This window comes from Protopterus annectens, chromosome 3.part1 (assembly GCF_019279795.1).
Source record: "Protopterus annectens isolate FY-2018-M chromosome 3.part1, PAN1.0, whole genome shotgun sequence".
Lineage (NCBI taxonomy): Eukaryota > Metazoa > Chordata > Ceratodontiformes > Protopteridae > Protopterus > Protopterus annectens.
Genome location: NC_056732.1, coordinates 1,237,738,795 through 1,237,760,736, shown reverse-complemented (window position 1 = coordinate 1,237,760,736; position 21,942 = coordinate 1,237,738,795). Strand labels below are relative to the sequence as shown.

At 35.2% G+C, this 21,942-nt stretch overlaps 1 protein-coding gene across 2 annotated transcripts in view; it reads left to right on the top strand.

Annotated features, from left to right (window-relative positions):
* SYT12 (synaptotagmin 12) overlaps positions 1 to 21,942 on the top strand; it is a 1,960,217-nt gene that overhangs the window by 1,814,322 nt on the left and 123,953 nt on the right. For both annotated transcript variants that reach the window (XM_044067306.1, XM_044067305.1), the window contains 2 exons: positions 5,337 to 5,457; positions 9,077 to 9,210. In XM_044067306.1, the coding sequence (XP_043923241.1) occupies positions 5,337 to 5,457; positions 9,077 to 9,210 (255 nt within the window). The remainder of the gene's footprint in view (positions 1 to 5,336; positions 5,458 to 9,076; positions 9,211 to 21,942) is intronic.

The window sequence follows — 21,942 nt, the reverse complement described above, 5'->3', positions numbered from 1 at the left end:
TTGTAAAATAAGGAACACAAGGCCTTGCTCAGCTGTGCATTATTGTAAAGTAAAGAACACTCACCCTTACTCAGCCATGCAATACAGTAAAGTAAGAATCACACACCATTACTCAGCTATGCACTACTTTAAAGTAAGGAACACACACAATTACTCAGCTACACACTACTGTAAAGTAAGGAATATGCATTCTTGCTAAGCTACGCACTACTGTAAAGTAAGGAACACACACCCTTACTCAGTTATACACTATTGTAATGTGAATAACAGACATCCTTACTCAGCTATGCACATGGCCTTACTCAGCTATGCATTATTGTAAAGTAAAACACACACCATCATTCAGCTATGCAATACTGTTAAGTAAGGAACACACACCCCTTAATCAGCTATGCACTACTATAAAGTAAGGAACACACACACCCTTACCCAGCTATACACTAATGCAAAATAAGGGTCATAAGGCCTTACTCAGGTATGCATCATTGTAAAGTAAGGAACCAACACCCTTACTCAGCCATGCAGTACTGTAAAGTAAGGAACACACAACCTTACTCAACTATGCATTTCTGTAAAGTCAGGAATAAGCCTTACCCAGCTATACACTATTGTAATGTGAATAACAGACAGCCTTACTCAGCTATGCAGTACTGTAAAGTAAGGAACACACACCCTTACTCAGCTATGCACTACTGTAAAGTAAGGAATAAATAGCTTTACTCGGCAATACACTATTGTAATGTGAATAACAGACAGCCTTAGTCAGCTATGCACTACTGTAAAGTAAGGAACACACACCCTTACTCAGCTATGCACTACTGTAAAGTAAGGAATAAATAGCTTTACTCGGCAATACACTATTGTAATGTGAATAACAGACAGCCTTAGTCAGCTATGCACTACTGTAAAGTAAGGAACACACACCCTTACTCAGCTATACACTACTGTAAAGTAAGGAACACACACCCTTACTCAGTTATGCACTTATGTAAAGTAAGGAATAAATACTTTACTCGGCTATACACTATTGTAATGTGAGTAACAGACAGCCTTACTTAGCGATGCGCTACTATAAAGTAAGTTATACATGGCTTTACTGAACTATTGCACTTCCTGCTGACTGCCTAGTGCATATTTCTTATGAATAGTATACAGTGTTTACATGATATGCACTGTTACAATTTTGTATATACTCCCCAAACACTTAACATGCCGTCTGTATATCATGAACATAGGGATACACTACATTAGAACCCCCTGTGAGCACTTACTGCACTATGTATTTGTAGGGTGCACAGTGCTGCTATTCTGCACCCCCTAATCCATCTGCAGATGCCACTCCATCAAGTGCAATGTGTCCTACTGATGTGTAGAAAGCACGGTGACACCATATTGTACACCCTACTGCTGTATAGTTCATCTCTACATGCCCTGCCTTGAATATGTGCTTGTAGAGCACACATGCGCTCACCTTTTGATTACTCTAGTACATTTCCTGTACTTCTACCATCAACCCCTATCCCTTACTCCTGTGGCATTCAGAGTACCACTGAAATGAACAGACGAATGGCACACGCTCCTGCTGTTTTGCTTACTGCTCATTTCAGTGTTATATACCAAACAAAAGCTGTCTGTTTTTGGATTTCATCACAGTCTCTCAAAATAACACTGGAGTCACTTTGCATACTATTAAACTGCACAGTATGGTCAGCAGTTTTCACTAGGATAATGGTTTTAATAATTGATTCCAATTCAATTCAGTTTTGATTATTTATATGTGTATAAATAATACAAGTACATACAAGGAAAGAGTGCATATTAGTCATTCTGTAGGACAGGCATCTTATCCAGGATGTCTGCCTTACACCTAGTAGTATCTTAATGTTATTTTGGCACCAGTACCTATTGGCCATCTGTCTGATTACCAGAATCCTGGCCACACAGAGATGACAATGGGATATACATCATATAAGCAGACAGAAGGGGATTTTAACATGTGCTCTATCTTTCCCATATTAATGATGGAAAACATACTGGTCATACTACTGTTCTGTACAACTTACTTTTTAGCTTCTTTGGCATTCTTCTGTTATATACTACACCCGACACATTGTGCCTGTTGGCTGCAGCCACTCTGATTCTAGCTTTGACCTCCTCATTCAGACTTCCCTTCTCCTCAACCACCCCTCCCAGATACTTGAAGCTGTTAACCTGTTCCACTATCTTCCTTTCTGTCTCAATTCTCAGTTTCTTCTGATTTCCCTCATGTGCTGCCATTACAAGTGTTTTATCTGTACTGAGTTTCATCCCATGTGCCTTGAGTTTTGCATTCCACTACCCTATCCCTTGCTGAAGTTCTTGCTCACAGTCTGCTTGTAATGTCATATCGTCTGCATACAGCAACTTGTTGAGCTGTCCCTGCCAACCCGTTTGCTAATGCAGTGCCTCTGATGCCTTGTTTCTTGCTACTGCAACTCCTTTCTTAGCCTCTTTGTTAGCCAACCAGTATTCCTTCCTAGCCTGGCCCATCTTTTCTATCTCCCCCTTTTTCTTGCACTCAGTAGTAGCTAAATCCTGATGCATTCCCACTCCTACTGGGAACCCCTCTGTGAGACCAAGCACTGTTCATACTAGAGTAATTGTGTCTTGTACATAGCTTGTACTAACTCTACCAATGTTTCTGAGGTTTTGAACCACTGCAGGACTGCCCAAATTGGTTTTCTTGGGACATTGTCATATGCTTTCTCCAAGACTAGGGATGCCCAGTTGGACTCTTTCATCATCTCTAGTTTCTTCTCACTTAGCTATCTAACTGCAAACATTGGGTCAGTTGTGCTGCATCCTCACCTGAATCTGAACTGCTCATCTCCCGTTTTACTGTCAACTACTCTGCATATTCATTTACCAGTTACCTTCTCCAGAACTTGCAAGGTGACAGGATGTTGAAATATCTGCACTTCCCACTGCTGTGAATGTCCCATTTGTTCTTGAGCAGTGACATTAGTATGCCTATTTTACAGTCATCTGGGATATGACTGATATACTGTTACCTTTTTCTCCACACTGTTATGAGTACCCTTAGGAGCCATTTCTCCCCCTGTCTTACCCAACATTTTTATTATATCTTTTGTGACCTCATCTGAACCTGCTGCTTTCCCTGACTTCATTTGCCTTAGTGCTGTTCTTACTTCTACTATGGTAGGGTCCTCCTCTTCACTCATCATAGGCCGTGTCTGAGACACTACAACTTCTATGGGCTTTTCTTCATTCAGAGGCTGCTAGAAGTACTCCTTCCATCTGCCTTTGATGCCCTGTGGATTGGTGAGCAGGTTGTTGCTGGCATTCCTTATGAACAATGTCTGACTATCTTCTGTATCTTTCTGTCTTTGCTTTGTAACCTGATAGTTTCTTTGTGCCATTCTACTGAGTCACTTTCCAGAATCTTGTACAGTGCCTCTGATGCCTTGTTTCTTGCTACTGCAACTCCTTTCTTAGCCTCTTTGTTAGCCAACTAGTATTCCTTCCTAGCTTGGCCCATCTTTTCTATCTCCCCCTTTTTCTTGTACTCACTAATGCCTTTTCCTTACAAGGAAGAAGTCTACCTGAGTTACCTGTTGGCTGTTCTTGTATGATCTTGTGACTGTCTCTCTTTCTGAAATGTGTGTTGGCTGCTATCAAGCAATTTTCCGGACAGAAGTCTAGAGTGGTCTCTCCATCTTTATTATTGTTGTTCCTTCCATGTGGACCCAGTCAGTCCTCATTCGGTTCAGTCTGTCCCAATATGTGCATATAGGTCACCCATTATCAATAGCAATTCATGCTGTCCTGCTTTATCTAGTAGGTTCTGCAATTGCTGTCCGAATGCACTATTTTCCTCGCTATAACAACTCTGCTGTGGGGTATAGGCTGAGATTATGAATACTACCCTATCATTAAGCTGGAATCTGATATCCATGAGTTTGTCACTAATTCTGATGACATCCCTCACTGTATTCTGAAGCCTGTACTTCACCACAATTCACACACCATTTCTATCTTGTTCTACTCCTGAGTAGTAGACTCTGGATCCCATGACAGATGGCTTTACTGCACTGCCTTTCCATCTTGTCTCCAGGATATATATGATGTCCAGCCTCCTCCTTACCATCTTGCCATTTACTTCCAAGCTCCATTCCATCATTGAATCTGTATCGAGTGTAGCAATTCTTATTTTATATTTGGCAGGTTGATTGGTTTAATGTTCAGCTTTCGTTCAACAGAACTATCCCTGGTAACCCAAGCTGGGCAGCTGGGCCCTGGCTGGCCAGTAGCTTATTGAAAAAGGGTTGTTGGGCTTTGTAGCAGGCACATACACTGGCCAATAAGGGCACATACACTGCTCCCACCTTTATCATGGATCCGTGGTGTACACTGGAGTAGCCCAGATCCTCAACCCACTTATCACTGGTAAATATTCATGCCAATTTTGCAACATTAGTCGACATGACCGATTCACCTAGAGTCATATTTTACACTGTTGAGTAGCTAGTCCTACCTGGACATGCAGTCTGTTATCCATGTTCACCCACCATACCCCCAGCTTATTATATGTATTAACTCAAAGATCACACCTGAGGAAAGGAGAAAGCACCAGTCCCCGTTGTACCTCGTTCTCATCAAATTACTCTTCTTGACTTTTTGTGGTTGATGTTATGCTGTTTGTTATTTTGGCCATTCACAATTTGAAATGTAACTCATATTTATCTATATCTATATATAGATAGACGGATATAAATATACACAGTTTACTATCAAACTATTAAAGTGCATTCCTTTGAATCCCTTATGGTCGAAATCTCAGTTCTAAAGTTGCATAATGCCAAACAGAACTATTACGAACCATAATAACAAAAATAAAACTGCATTTGTTATTATGAGTTCAGCATTGTGAATGGTGATTGCAGTTTCTGTGGGGATCAGGGAATTTACTGTTTTCCTCACTGTAGTGTGATCTTGGAGTTGGTATATATATAATTTGATGGGGCTTGCCCCTCTGGGAAAATGTAACAGGACTCACCCACTTTCGAAACTGAAGTTAAGCATGTCGAATGTCAAACTTCCTGTGTATGACGTTCGGCATTCATTACAACTCAGTATGTTCATTTTTGACTTTTAAGTTTGGCTATTTTAATAAATGCACAACTGCACTTACTTAACATTTTGATAGTAAACCCATATACACATATAATAGATTTATGCATGCCACACTGTTTTACAAGAGGCAGTTGCTGTCCTTTGAGTTATGTATTCATTTAGATATTGTTAGTAATGCACTTTTCTATCATTTACTTTTTTAGACAACAGATGCAGTGGGTGAGATTTTACTATCTCTTAGTTACCTGCCAACCGCAGAGCGGCTAACAGTTGTTGTGGCCAAAGCCAAAAACTTGGTATGGATAAATGGAAGAACAGCAGCAGGTAAGCAGAACAAATGAAAACAATGAAAAATGCTATTGATCTCATTTCTATTAATGAGGTATGCTTCATATTGTTAGTTCTTACTCACAAACGCAAACAATTACTCATCATCATTTAATTAATTTGTTATAGCTGCTTGTTTGACTTCAGTTATTCTTGATTAAAACACTTAATTTGTTTTCTTTTCTAAAAGTACCATGCCGAAGATTATAATTTATTGCAGATGTGTTTTGTTTAATGCTGTAATATACTTTACATTATTTTGTGGGGCACATTTGGCTGATAACTGTCCATTCATTGTATCATAACATTTGCATTTTGATATTTGCATTTAAAAAGGTATGATAACTTGAAATATTAGACCTTGTTCACCAGTATTTTAAACTTGAAACATCAGGTCTTAATCACCAGTATTTTAATGTAGTAATCAAAAATGTATTTAAAACAATTTGTGGCATTGCCTCAGTTCTTGTAAAAATAAGTATGTCTACTGTTATATCTGTTTATTATATAAAACAATATATCAATGGGATAACTGTATACATTCTGAGGACAGCAGTTGTGAGCCTTAAAAATAACAGTGAGACTAAAGTGTGAATGTGAGAGAAAAAAAAAATATATATATATATATATATATATATATATATATATATATATAGGTCTATATCATTTTGTCGAAAGTTTACTTCCGCAAACCTTTCTTCATCGACCTGAAATCACTGAACGTTCAGTTCCACAAATGTTCACATCAAAAAAATATTTCACCAGGGAAAGAAATCACTTGGCTAACACTACATTGAAGCACACACTGCAGTATGTCAAACCCACCCAAGTTGGGGGCTGTGCCCCACCACTCACACCCTCCTAACTATATATACCAACTCCGAGATCACACTTCAGTGGGAAAAAGGGCAAATTTGTGGTATTGGGCAACTGCTTCCTTTCCCTACTTAAACCGTTCATGGATGTGAACGTTCACGGAACTGAATGTTTGGTGGTTTTGGGGCGATGAAGAAAAGTTTGTGGAAGTGAACCTTCGACAAATTGATATAGACCCTGTATATATATATATATATATATATATATATATATATATATGTGTGTGTGTGTGTGTGTGTGTGTGTGTATGTATATAGATAGTCTGAGTCTGCATACATCAGTGTATTTGTTAGAATGTACAAGTAACTGAAATTTGGGGAGTACATGATAATGCTACAATGTAATACATATACATAATGCATGTAAAGCAGCATAATGGAAAAAGAATACACTGCAGCATATGATAAAGCCTATATTGAAGCCTAGGATAGAGTATATATTACAGCATATGCTAAAGCATAGAATGTATCATAATACTAAATGATAACCATAAACAGAGCTTAAGAGGAGGATGCAGTTTATGTGAACCAGTTGTTGATCAGTAAAACAGTATTCTGGTGGAAATGATGTTGAGGGATAAAGCCCTGACTGCAGCCCAGGCAACCCAAGTTTTTTTATCATCTTGGGCAGTAGATGGTGCAGACAGAGCCCATCTGGGAGTTGGTGATGGTGGCTTCTGACAGGCTTATGCCACTTGTATAATGATGGAGCATCAGCTTGAAACCAGTGATGGTAGCCTTTCTCAGCATGCGTGATGGGAGCAGGCACCCACTGACTGAAGAATATAGGCAGTGCTTGCAATGCAAAAGCTGATGTCACCAGGGGTGCGGGTCATTCTACAAATATAGCCCTCATTGCCAGGATACCTGTAAGGACACAAACTCCCTACTGTCTGCATATATGATTGCCCCTCCAGATGGCCCTAATCCCAACAGATATGTTGGACCCACCACTGGGGAAGGAATAGGGAGCAGCTTGATGGTCAGCATGGCAGATTGGGGAAGAAGCAGAAAGTAAACAAAAGAAAAGCCTGCATTCTGGATTTCAGATCATGTAAGAGTGAGACAAAGCAGACCCTTGGAGCTAGCCATAATGAATAAAGTAGACACTGGATATATTTTAGAAATGGAGTGCTCCTGAACTATAACTAGCTTGTGAGCTGTTTACCAAAAGCTAGCAGCATAGAGGGCCTTAAAGTGGGAAAGAAATATAAATAAAAAGCAGTAGAATTCTATATTGCAGGAAGACCTTGCCTTATGAGTTTATTAAGCAACCTTGTGAATGCATAAAGTAAAATATCGTTGTGAGGTACACCTAATGCTTATTAGAACAGTCTTTGTTTCAGGAGACAAAGGCATAGGATAACATAGCTCATCAGCACTGGTTGCACTGAAATTTCTTTTTTTTTTTGTTTTTTAATGCATGTATTTTTTTTTTTTTAACGCAATCACTTGAAAGATCTTAATGCAGTGCATATCTCAATACCTGATAAATAAAGCAAACTTCAGCTACAAATATTAAGTACTAAAACATCCATAGCAAGATAAAAAAGGTCTCCAGAAAGATAGAAAAAATGATCATTAAGGAAATGCATGGAGATTTATCTTATAGTTTGTGTAGAGTAGAACAGAGTGAAATGCACGAAGACACAAAGAAGAAGCTGGCAGGTATTTCTGCTAAAGTGAGCTATGCAAATACAGATATATTGTTTTATGATTAGAGAAACACCATTTTGTCCCTGCAACAGAAGCATAAGAAGATGAAATAACCACTTAGTAACTCAAATAAATTTAGCAATGTTTTTTTTTCAAAGTTGGTTTAAATACAATATGTGAAAACAGCAAGCATCAAAACATTTTTCTTTTGTAATATTCACTAACCATATATTCCACATTTGATACTTCAGGAAAATGAACCAATTAATTCCTCCATTTAAGAGTAAATTAAGCTATAATGTTTGGCACTATTAATATGTAAGTCAAGCTTAGGTCCCCGCTTATTTCTTTGTTTGCTTGTTTGTTACTTAACAGGGTAGGTGAACCAGTAAAAGATTCTTTTTCAGTCCTGACCCAAGTTTAAGACACATTGCAATGACAGATATGTAAAGTACACAAAATCCATACAATTACACAAATATTTCTTTGACACGTTATAATATATTAACACCCTTTGAAAATAATATATATGCATACAAGTAGATCACTGGGTTAAATATACAGAAAACTAGCATATATTTTGGTGGGCTAACTGCTATGGCATGAGTTTTTGCAAGGTGGCAAACATAAAATTATTAGTGGAGGATAAGTGCACACAACGTATGTCTAGCTACAAATCCTTAATTTGAGACATGCAGAGCTCCATACAAATACCTTGTTCATACTGATGATTGATTTACTGATTAGCTACATTCAGTATCTTGTCTGCAGCAATTACTTCCTCATTTTCTACTGGTTATGGTTACTGGATTTCATATGCTCCTTAAACAAGTCTTCCTTTTACCAAGTGGCTTTCTGTTAAAATGTAGTTAACAGCATTCAATGAATAATACCTCTCTGTAGGTATTTCTAATACTATGGAATATGGAATATTACTAAGGGAAAGCATTAACTACCTGATCAGCCTATACAAATCAGTGAGATAGAGAAAAACTAGGTTATAGTGCAGTACATATAATGCATCTTAAAAAGTATATGTTTATACATACATTACTGTCTGCCCTTTGATCTCCTTTTGTGTACAGATCCTTTTGTCAAAGTTTATCTCCTCCAAGATGGCAGAAAAATTAGCAAGAAGAAGACTGCAGTAAAGAAAGATGATACCAATCCTATTTTCAATGAAGCAATGATTTTCTCTGTGCCAGCAAATGTACTACAGGTAAGAGTTGAACAGTTATATTCACAATATTTATAAAGTGTTCTTGTGATCTAGATGCATTCCACACTACATACTGAGTGTTATTAAGTGCTGTCATTTAACATTAAAAATACCAAGCTGCATCCTAAGAAAATGTCTGAGGATGACAAAAAGTCTTACAATAAAACAGTGAATAACCTTGAATATCTCAGTCCAGAATACAGTAGCCTTAAACTACTTTTCAGAAAAAGTTACATGAATGTGCTGTTGTCTTTCGGCTTTTCCTGGTTAGGGGTCGCCACAGTGGAACCCTGGTCCGCTAATGATTGGCAGTAGATTTTCACGAACGCAGAGGTGCCAGCTCAACGTTCAACCTTCAACGAAGGCACACCCATTTACGCATGTCTTTCGAACGCCCACTAAACTGCGGGGAGGACATGCAGACTCCACACAGAAGGCACTCCCCGCGCTCCAGCCAGGAATGAATATGAATGCTATATTCTTTAATGGAGGCTATCCAGGCTGTGTCTTTTTAGAGGAGAAGTAGATTAAGATTTATACTGACTGACATTACTCAGAACTATAATGAAAATCCCTGAGCCTCACTTCTATTTATGCATGTCTGTAGGTCAACAAATAAACATTTGTACAATCAGTAGGACACTGGCAGTCATGACTTCCAAAAACTAAAGTATAAGTCAATAATTCTGAGTTGCTCATTCTCAGCATGCTCAAATTTCATTCAAAGCTCTTTCAAAGTTGCAAAATCTCAAACCTGCTTCTTCACAGGGCGCAGTTCCTCTTTCCCTTACATATGACAAAAGAAATCCAAAAGCCTTGAATCTAGTCTGGCATTCTACCTGTGACCCAGAGGGTGACAGAACTAAGCTTAAGGTTTATAACAAGGACACTCATCCATCTACCTTTTTAACTGAATAAACTACTTGGAAATTCACCAAGGCAATGTTATTCCTCCCACAGGGAGGGCATCAGAGAGAGTGTCCTAGATCTGATAACTAAAGTGATTTTATCTGGATTAATCCTTTGTTTTGTCTATCTTTCTCCTACATATGAGGAGGCCCTGCAGCCCACTTTCTTTAATGTAGGGTAAAAGCAAAAGTTCCCAACAACCTGTTCTGAGAGCAATAAAGGCAGTCCTTCAACACAAGCAGTTAATAGTCAGCCGGACCACATCCAATGTCCAAAAATAAGTTTATTTACTCCAACAATAACCACGACAGCACAAACAATGATTACAATGGACTTAGCGCTTTCGTCTCCCTTCGGAGACTTCTTCAGAGACAATTAATTTAACAAATACATCACTTGTATATACTTAACCAAAAGTGGGCTGGCATAAACAATAATTGATTAATTTATTGATTTAACTTAACCATTCTAAAAGAACTTCCTATTAAAGGTGTATACACCAGTTTTATAACAAATAGACTGCAGTTGTATACCAAAAATTGCTCTTAAAAAGTAGTAATAATAATAAAAAATGAATAAAAAATGGACTATTTTATCTAGAAATACCAATTAAATACATAATTATAAATATAAATATAAATATGAATAAAAGTATGAAAATAATATATATATTATATATATATATATATATATATATATATATATATATGTGAAAAAAAAATTATATAATATATATATTGTGTAAGTACAAATGTGGATACTTACACATTTCCCACCCTTTCCAATAAATAACATTACAATAAATAGTATACAAATATAAATATAAAAATATAAAAAATAAATATAAAAATATAAATATATAAATATAAAATTTAATGTGTATTTATTTTGTTTCATATATTTATATATATATATATATATATATATATATATATATATATATATATATATATATTTTTATATATTTATATATCTATACAGGGAAAACTTAGATATCACTATTTTATTTCTTGATTTTTCTTTATCTCTTAATAGTTTTTTGGGGGTCAGCAGCAAGAATTTTTAAAACCGGAGTGATAGATATATGGTCATTGAGACCTTTTCCTCCACATGCGTCCAAACGCAATTGCCACATCATTTCCTTATATTCAAGTTTCGTTTCCCAATCTCCTCCTCTATTCGGTTGTTTTACTTCTTCTAATACCCAAAACTTGAAATTTGCTTCTTTGCAGTTAAACACATGTCTATATAAATCATTGTTTTCATTTTGTTTATTAATATCTCTAATATGTTCGTATATTCTTGACCTCAAGTGTCTCTCAGTTTTCCCAATATAGTACTTCCAACATACTTTACAAAAAGCCAAATAGACCACTCCCTGGGTATAACAACTACTATAGCCCCTAGCTTTCAAAGTTGTCCCTAAACTAGGCAGTAGTATTTCCTTTTGTTCTGCTATAAAAGAACACTGGGCACATCTTCCACATTTGAACGTTCCATGTTTTCTACTTGTACCTTGAATATTATGTATTTTCTGTTGTTCAAGGATATTCTTAACATTTCTGTTCCTCCTATAACTATATTTTATCTTCTCCTGAAAGATGTTTGTTGTACCATACATTTCCTTGAACATCCCCCAAGTTTCATTTATACATTTCCTTAACCATCCCATTCCTTTATGAAAAGTCAACGTAAGATATGGTGAACTATCCAATCTATTCATATTTTATTCTTATTTTTAATGCTCTCTGACTTATTTAAATGCCCATTATTTGTTTTAAAAGTAGTAGGTTTTTTTGATATATTGGATATATTGGAAGGGCCTCTACTACTCATAGTCAAAAGGGGGACATACATCTTTTCACTTCTTCCTTTGAGTACATATCCCTTAATATCCCCAATTACTTCCACTGTGTATCCTCTCTCCTGAAACATCTTTTCCAAATGACCAATTTCTTTGATAAAGTCACTGTCATTCTAAATCATCCTTGCCATTCTAATAATTTGCCCCTTAACAATGTTCCTTTTCAAAAAGTATGGGTGGTCACTCTCGTAATGCAGGTATGAATTAGAAAAATGCTCTTTCCTATAAATGTTGGATTTAGAACACCAAAAAAACTATTAAGAGATCATAAAAAATAATCAAGAAATAAAATAGTGATATCTAAGTTTTCCCAGTATATATATATATATATATATATATATATATATATATATATATATATATATATATATATACATATATAAAAATATATGAAACAAAATAAATACACATTAAATTTTATATTTATATATTTATATTTTTATATTTATTTTTTTATTTTTTTATATTTATATTTGTAATTTATACTATTTATTGTAATGTTATTTATTGGAAAGGGTGGGAAATGTGTAAGTATTCACACTTGTACTTACACAATATATATATTATATAAAAAAAAAATCATATATATATTATTTTCATACTTTTATTCATATTTATATTTATAATTATGTATTTAATTGGTATTTCTAGATAAATGGTCCTTTTTTTATTCATTTTTTATTATTATTACTACTTTTTAAGAGCAATTTTTGGTATACAACTGCGATCTATTTGTTATAAAACTGGTGTATACACCTTTAATAGGAAGTTATTTTAGAATGGTTAAGTTAAATCAATAAATTAATCAATTATTGTTTATGCCAGCCCACTATTGGCAAAGTATATATAAGTGATGTATTTGTTAAATTAATTGTCTCTGAAGAAGTCTCCGAAGGGAGACGAAAGCGCTATGTCCGTTGTAATCATTGTTTGCGCTGTCATGGTTATTGTTGGAGTAAATAAACTTATTTTTGGACATTGGATGTGGTCCAGCTGACTATTAACTGCTTGTGTTGAAGGACTGCCTTTACTGCTCTCAGAACAGGTTGTTGGGAATTTAGTTGTTTATTCAGCTTTCGCTGGTACACTTGGTAAAAGCAAAAGTTGTTTTGGGGTTTTGCATTGTTCATGCATAGTGGCAAAAGTATTCTGTACTATAATTATTTTAAAACGGTCCTTTTATTCCTAACCTAAATTTTACAGAAGGCCCAGTGACAGAGTCAGACGTTTACTTCATGAATTGTTTGGCCAGTAGTCCCCATATGAAAAAGCAGATGATTTCAAAGCATATGTTAGGTAATTGAGAATATTAAACATGGGTGTGTCAGTGATTTTCCATCAAAACATTAAGGTTCCTCATGGTTTGTTTAGCAATCAGAAAGTTAATGCATTAAGGCAAAGTACTGTCCACCTTCACTCAGCTAAAAAGGAGTTAAAGCTTCCTTTGAGGAAGCATTCTATTCCCAAGTGCTGTGATCATGAAATGCTTACAATCTGCTTTATCCATATTAAATCAACTGAGCCTGCTAACTGCATGAATGAACATCAGCCTGTGAGTATTCATACCTTATCTCATCAGTAATGATCACATAAGTTCATAAGTTCCTACAAGGTTCTGTGAGGATCTAGAGAAGCCTAGCCTTACTTTCCCATGGTACTTTTAGCCCTTATATTTGCCTGCAAATAACTTAGAGTTGGTTTGAACAAAGATTTGTGGGAACATTTAATAGGTAATTACTAGGCTAATGATCCCAGGTGGACTTTTTAAGCCTATCCATAAGGTAAACACCTTAACAATTATGCCAACCCCCAACCTCTATCCATAAGAGACAGAGGTGTTAAACCAGGGGTGAATTTGTGGTTATTCATCCATTCAACCAAATTACATTTGAATAGTGTAAGAGAAGTACTTTACTTTATGTGAAGTGAAAGATGGTTTAACGGAAGCAGTATTCTCTGTGATACAAACCTATCCCTCCAACATGTTCTATTTATTTTACAAAGGAGATTGATATCTCTTGAGTGGGTGCTTATGATCTCACTAGACTTGAGAATGTGTAAATCATCTGACTTAATAGGGTCTGTTGAAACACTATATTCAAGTCAATAGTTTAGATAGGGTGGGGTGAAAAGGGCAGCCTCCCCGGGTGCAAAGTACTGGGGAGTGCAATCAGCAGATGCTGATTAATTTTCAGTGCAGTGAATTACTGGCATTCAAATATTGGTATTGCAGTTGTGGGCAGAACTGAGAACTTAGTGCTATTTGTGTGCCATAAACTGCAGAAGCTGATTTGCTGCAGGTTAGAATGAAAGAGAAGAGTATTTTTTAGATTTGAAGCACTTAGCTCTCCATTACAGAGGACTTTTTTTTTTGGTCCTCAGTTTAGAGTTGAGGGGGGCACCAGATGGAGGATGGCACCTGGCGCCACATTTCGTAGCTACACCTCTGATGCAAGGCAGAGGTTACCTCTCTGTAGCCTGTATGATACTGAGAAGAGGGACAAGGCTTTGAGATAGTCTAGTTTTTATTATTTAGGCCCCTGATTTTTTTTGTTTGTTATTTTTGTTTGTTTTTGGTGAGGAAGTATTGTGGTCATTACAGTAGTGACAAGTATTTGGACAGGTACAGACCAAAACAGGCATTATTTTCAATGGCTAATGAGCATCTAGTGTAGTGGAACAATTGCATCCCTGGATCTGGATGCAGTACCTTTAGAGAAAAGCTACTTGATGAAAAAGGATTTTCTCACAGCAGTGGATATGTGGCGATTAAAGGACAGTTCATTGTCAACATAGTTTCCCAGATCTCTAACTACAGATCACTTTTCAGGTATGTGTTGTCAATGTGATAGCTACAAGGAGAGACATGCTTGCTGAAGGATATGCTTATACATTTCTAGGCATTTAGTTGTACTCCATGGTTTTGGCACCAGCTATTTTTTGGGACAGGCTGTCTTGGAGGGTCTTGGTGTTGTCTGAGGAGTTTCTGATGGCACAAACTTTGCAGTCATCTGCAAATTTGGTCAGCAACCAATAGTCTGGCCTTCAAGATGTAAATGCCAAACATTATTGTATCAAGGCCTGAACCCTTTGGTGTTCTGCTAGTGACAGGTCTGTTGGAGGCAGTAGAGCCACCCACTCTAGCTTCCTGTATTCTATTTATGAATCATATGCTATCCAATGAGTTGCATACGGACTGAGATTTAACTGGGAGAGTTTATCTATGATACCTCAGTATGGGATGGTGTCAAACAATTTTGCAGGGTATAAATGTGCAGAGTGCACTATTTTGCCCTTATCTATTGCTTCAGTATTGTTTGCAAAGAAGTCAGCTAGGTTATGTAGGTAGAAGCTGTCCTTGAGGAATCCAAACTGGGTTGGATCGAGAGTCTGTAGGTTATCTGTATAGTTATATATTAATTCCATAATCATGCTATCCATAGCCATACAGATTAGACTGGTCAGCTCCTTTCATCCACCAGGTAGACAGATACTAAATAACTAACTGTAGACAACCAACCTATTGTGCTGCTACGGGAGTCTGATATGGTAGAATAGTAAGAATGAAGCCTAAGAGGTCTCCCACCATCACCAACACACATTTGTAATCATTGAAGTAGACTAGATCAAGATGGTATAGCTCATCTACGACTATATTAGGGTGCTATAGCCCATTTTTGGCTTTTAATAGTGTATCTTCTAGTGTCTAATATTGTGTATAAGAATGAAATGTCTTCTGTATAAAAGACAGCAGTCTGTTCCCTGGTGTAAAGTCGGTAAAATCTGTAAGTGTTGTATAGCAACCAAGATGTGGATTTGTCACATTGTCTACTTGCTCATTTGCATGTCTTGGTGTGATTTTAAAACTAAAAACAAAGTGAAACTGAATATTGATAAGCAAAACATATTTAATATTATATAAAATGTATTCAAATATTAGGCTCTACATATCAGCACTCAAAATGCCATTGCCAAAAAGGCAAAAGAAAAAAGACTGAAAACCCGAGAAGAGTGAATCTCTAAAATCGCTCTTCTACTTAAAACTTCTTTTTGTAGGAGGGGGGGGGCTAAGACCTCCATGTACCCTCCATCATGTGGGGGTAATTCCCACGCACCCCACATTTATATATACCAACTCTGAGATTGCCATACCTTGGAGAAAAAAGGAATATTCCTAAAAAATGCTGTCTTGGACTTAATATATGTAAGTCTGTTCTCTTGGCCATTCAGTTTCCATGTTTTGGGACTCGGTCTAGTGGATCCCAGCTTTTTAGATGGTTAACAAAACTTTGCATATAATTTTAGAAATTAAAGGTTCACCTTTTCAGGTTTATCTTAACTTGTTTAATGTCATTGGTTTGTCCTACAATTATTATCAATGGTACATAACTAAGTAGGCACAGTTAGCAGCTCATCAGTTCCCAGATCATGGCAGAAGCACCTTCTGCTTTTAGCTGCATAGACAGGAGTTTACAGTAAGGGTTCTTACTGCTTGGCAGCCAGTAGGGGATGAACATAAATGTTTTAATGATGTGCATAAGGTCTGTATAAATAAAAATATGTACACCCTGTGGCAGATTGATTAATTTATCATAATTTCAGGTACTAAAAGGTATAAAGCCTAATTAGGGTACTAAATATGAATGCAAGAAAAAAAAAATAAAAAAAAAAATGCATGAAATTAAAAATCTCTGAACTGGTTTTAGTTATTTTGCATGATGGCTGTGCCTCCATAAGCCACACATTGCACTACCATGAGACTTATGGAATATGTCATTTTTCAGGAAAAAAATAAAACAGATTTTAATTCTACTGCAAGCTAGTGTCACATAAACATTACTGAATTTTGTTTAAGGATGTAGGGTTTTTCACTTTAACATATACTGAGATTTTACTGTTTTAGTGTTATTTATCATTAGACATTATGAATAGATCTGGTAAGTTTTGAGATGAGTGGTTTTTAAAATGTCACAAAATGCTTTTCTTACTCTATAATACAATATATAATACATGTTTAAGACCATACTCCCATGTATACCAGGAGTCCATTTTTAATCATTTATAGTTTATTTTTATATTTTTAATATAGTTAAGGTTTTTGTAATTTCTTGGAAAAGGAATACTGTCAGAATCACTTATTTCTTAATAATAACTACATCTCATTATGCAATTTTATGAGGCATCTTTTTGAATATTTACTGCATAGGATGTCTTGTGTATTTAGCAAATAGGCTAAATGGTAAAATCAGTAAAGAGGTGGGTTTTGAATTTGTCTCTTAGAGTGGCCATTGTTGAAAATGATAAACACATTTTGCTGTTTGTGGAAGGATGTGAGTTCATTGAGGGTTAAGTGGATGCCTGAATATCTACAAAGTAGAAGATGGCTACTGAAGAACTTTGACCTTTTTGGGATATGACTACAAGACAGATGATCAATGCATGAAAGAATTTTCAGTATTAATGCATTTTTATTGTATTTTTGCTTTATAAATCTTTTAGGGTTGCATTTTAAATTCACAATTCTCGCTGGCAGTTGTTTTCTTTTGGATTGCATTTTTTAATTCATTTATTTACTTGCTTATTTACTTAATTACTGACTTTATTTATTTATTTATTTATTTATGTATTTATTTAGTTATTTTGTAAATCAAGTTCCTTCTTTGTTTTGTGTATATATATATATATATATATATATATATATATATATATATATATGTTGGATAATGTTACCTGCATCATTTTCTGCAATTTTTTATTGGCTTAAGTAGATGATTTTGTTTGTATTACAACTTAAATATTTTAATGTTATTTTATATGCTCTGGTTAATAGGATAGGACAGGGGTCTGCAAGCTTCACTATCAAAAGAGCCATTTTTGGCCCCACTCTCACCAAATAAAATTCATTGGGAGCTACAAAACCTATTTGACCCCTAAAATGAAGATAATACAGTGTATAAAGTCTTATATAGTTATTATACTAAATATAAAAAAACGAAATTTATAAGAGCAATATTTAAAATCCATCCCTCGATATCTGTGTGTGTGTGTGTGTGTGCACGTGTGTGTGTGTGTGTGTGTGTGTGTGTGTGTGTGTGTGTGTGTGTGTGTGTGTGTGTGTGTGTGTGTTGTGTGGTAGAGTGGCCATTATTTTTCAAAGCTACAGCGAGCCACTGTAGAGGGGTGAAAGAGCCACATGTGGCTCCAGAGCCACAGGTTGCAGACCCCTGGGATAGGAAATACTTATTTTGCCTTTTGTCAAGTATGATTTTCTGCGGGAAGAGTTGTTGCAATCACTGTCTGTATACAGTTTTCATATTTTTTATTTATTTATTTATTTTCATTATATTTAGTGATGTAGTATTTATGCAATATTTTATGTTGAATCCAGGGTTAGGAGGAGTGCTTGGTACCATTAATGGGTGGCACTTGTGGTTGATATTCATTTTAGAATATGATGGGCATCTGCAGTTAGTGTGAAGCAGGTTCACCCATTGATGAAAGATACAGAGTGATTGTGTTTCTGATATTAAGTAACCATGTGGCTGAAGACACTGCAGCAATTTGAATCCAATTTTATTCCAAATAACAATAAAAACAGGTTAAGCACATTTCTTCCCTCTTAATAGGGGACTTCATCAGAACAAATTAAGCTTCCCTATCCAGCCTTTTTATACATTGCTCCACCCATTCAATACCATGCATTAACACAGTCAATTATTTAAAGCAATAACCTACATAAGCAAGACATAAAAATATAAATGAAAATTGCATATAAAAATTACATATACAAATTCACAAGCTAAAACACTAATAATTTTACATAAATAAATATTCTACCCCAGAAAATTCCTCAATTTTAAAACACTAGAGATGCTAACATTTTCATTAAGTCATGGGTATTGGGTTGCGTCCAACCACAACTGTCATTTAAATTCACAAATGTCCAGGTGTATGTCCAACATTTTTCCTTGTACATCTTTAATCAATTGTTGTACAATAAGGAATTTAAAAAGTATGACTAGCAAACTCTTGTTTATGTCTACTAAGTGCATTGGTCAATTTACATTTCCTAATATCCATGAGATGTTCATATAGCCTGTCCTTTAGATGTCTGCTAGTTTTACCTATGTAGAATATACTACATTCTTGACATTTAGCCATATACACCACATTTGTGCTATTACAATTAAAATGACCTTTAAAATATATTTTTCTTCCATTCACAATATAAAAATAACCTGTTTCCAAAATATAAGAACAATAAGAACACATGCCACACTTGAAGTTGCCTAACTTTCTATTAATTTGTCTAATTCTATGGGATCTTTCTAAAATGTTTTTAAAAGATCTATCCCTTCTATATACTATTTTTGGTGTTTTACTCACTTTTTGGGTCACAATTTGATCAAACTATAAAATTTCCCAGTTATTTGTAATGGCCTCAACCACATTGTCAGAATCCAAATTGTATGTTGTAATAAAACTTAACCCTAACACTTCTCTTGCTACTTTATCCCTTTTACACATTGTTATTGATCCATTACCCGTACCTCCCAGTAATGGTTGGTACATACCTTCTTGTCATTTTTTCACAACTTCCTCTCTGACATTGTTCAAAAGTGTTTCAGGGTCATCCCTATTGGCAAAAATTCCCATTATAAACTTTACCTCCTCCAAAAAATCACATTCTCTGGTAACCATCCTGGCTGCCCGTACCAATTGTCCTTTCACAATGGACTTTTTCTGATGGTATGGGTGCTAACTTCCAAATTCCAAATAGGAATTTGAAAATGTGGGTTTCCTGTAAATCATTTTGAAGTCATTTGATTAGTTTCAGAACTTATTCTCAAGTCCACATCAAAATATGAAATATTTGTTTTACTATGAGTGAACTTTAAAAATTCTACTGTCATATTTATGTAAGCCAAGAATTTGTTCAGTTGTGGTGTATATGGCTAAATGTCAAGAATGTAGTACATTCTATCTAGGTAAAACTAGTAGACATCTAAAGGACAGGATATATGAATATCTCATGGATATTAGGAAATGTAAATTGACCAATGCGCTTAGTAGACATAAACAAGAGTTTGCTAGTCATAGTTTTAAATTCCTTATTGTACAACAATTGATTAAAGATGTACAAGGAAAAATGTTGGCCATACATCTGGACATTTGTGAAATTAAATGGCAGTTGTGGTTGGACACAACCCAATACCCACGAATTAATGAAAATGTTAGCATCTCTAGTGTTTTAAAATTGAGGACTTTTTGGAGGTAGGATATTTGTTTATGTAAAATAATTAGTGTTTTAGCTTGTGAATTTGTTTATGTGATTTTTATATGTAGTTTTCATTTTCATTTATATTTTTATGTATTGCTTATGTAGGCTATTGCTTTAAATAATTGGCTGTGTTAATGCATGGTATTGAATGGGTGGAGCAATGTATAAAAAGGCTGGATAAGGAAGTTTAATTTGTTCTGATGAAGTCCCCTATTAAGAGGGAAGAAAGAGCTTAACCTGTTTTTATTGTTATTTGGAATAAAATTGGATTCAAATTGCTGCAGTGTCTTCAGCCACTTGGTTACCTAGTTTGGGGTCATTTTGGTGTTTCTGATACTGGTAGAGTGGTGAGAAACAAAACATCTGATATGAAATGGATAAAAAGTCTGGTATTCTACTCATGTTACCCACTTCCTAGTGAAATCTTTGGATAGAGGCAGCTTTTTATGACATTAACATAGGAGTCAGATGCAATTTGTAAGTAGGAGTTCATGGAAAAAATGTTATACAGGCCATATGGGAAGTAAAAAAGAGTAAGAAAAATGTGGAGAAATTAGAAGCAGAGCTGGACGTGAGGGATTTGAAGATTATGTGGAGAAAGGTAAAAGGAGGGGACAATAGAGAGAACAACATTTTTAAAGATGAGATGAGGCAGGAAAGCAGAATTATTTATAAGTAATCTTCATGTATCGATTATTTCTCTACCAAATAGGTAATTAGATTTAGGTGCTTCAGATTATGAATTAATTCTTATCTTGAAGAATGTTAACAAGTTACTTAATTAATCAATGTAATATGAAAATCTCACATGATTAAGTAAGCTATTTGCTTAACTTACTACAGAAAATCAAATAAACCAATGGTCTGTAACATGTCTAATATTGTATTTAAGCTGAAAACTGGCAACCAGCAATGGGACAAATTGACATTTAAAATGGATTCCTAGACGTTTCTATTTAGTAAATAATAGTATATGAGGTATAAGTTCTAAACTTCATACATTAATAAATTGATTAGTTGTTTATTTGGAGAAAGAAAACCCCAACAATTAGCAGAAAAAAACACTTCAGATGAAAAAAATTGGAGCACGTAATATTCTAAATTTTAAACAGTAGTTTGTGGGTAACTATATTGGTTAAGCTGAGCAAAATAATTAATATCATAAATTCTTCTTTTCCACAAGTCCCAGGCTGAGTTAACATATTACATGTACAATGTAAACACACAGAAGCTTCACCTGAGAAACAAGTAAATGATGGGACCAGAAATTCCTGGAATTTTGCTACTACAGCAAGCTATGCTACAGTATTAGCTATGATATTATATATTATCTATAAAAGGTAACTAGTAGTACTTGGAAATTCTGCTTGGTATGCTTAAAGAGGTCCACAGACCATTAGTCAAGTATATTTCTGTTTCTATGTAAGCACAAAAACATTGATTAAGGAGGTGGAACTAAAGAAGGCACTTCTGTATTTGACTCTATTATAAACAATCCCAAATTCACTCTTGTTGTAATCATTAGATGAATTTAACCTCTAAGGCTTCAAAGAAATTAAGCTATAAAATCTTTCTGTTTACAAACTCAGAACTGCCACTCAGATCATATATTGTTTTTCTGTTAATCCTAAATTATCTACATCAGTCTAAAGTATTCTCAGTATTAACCTATGGTAAA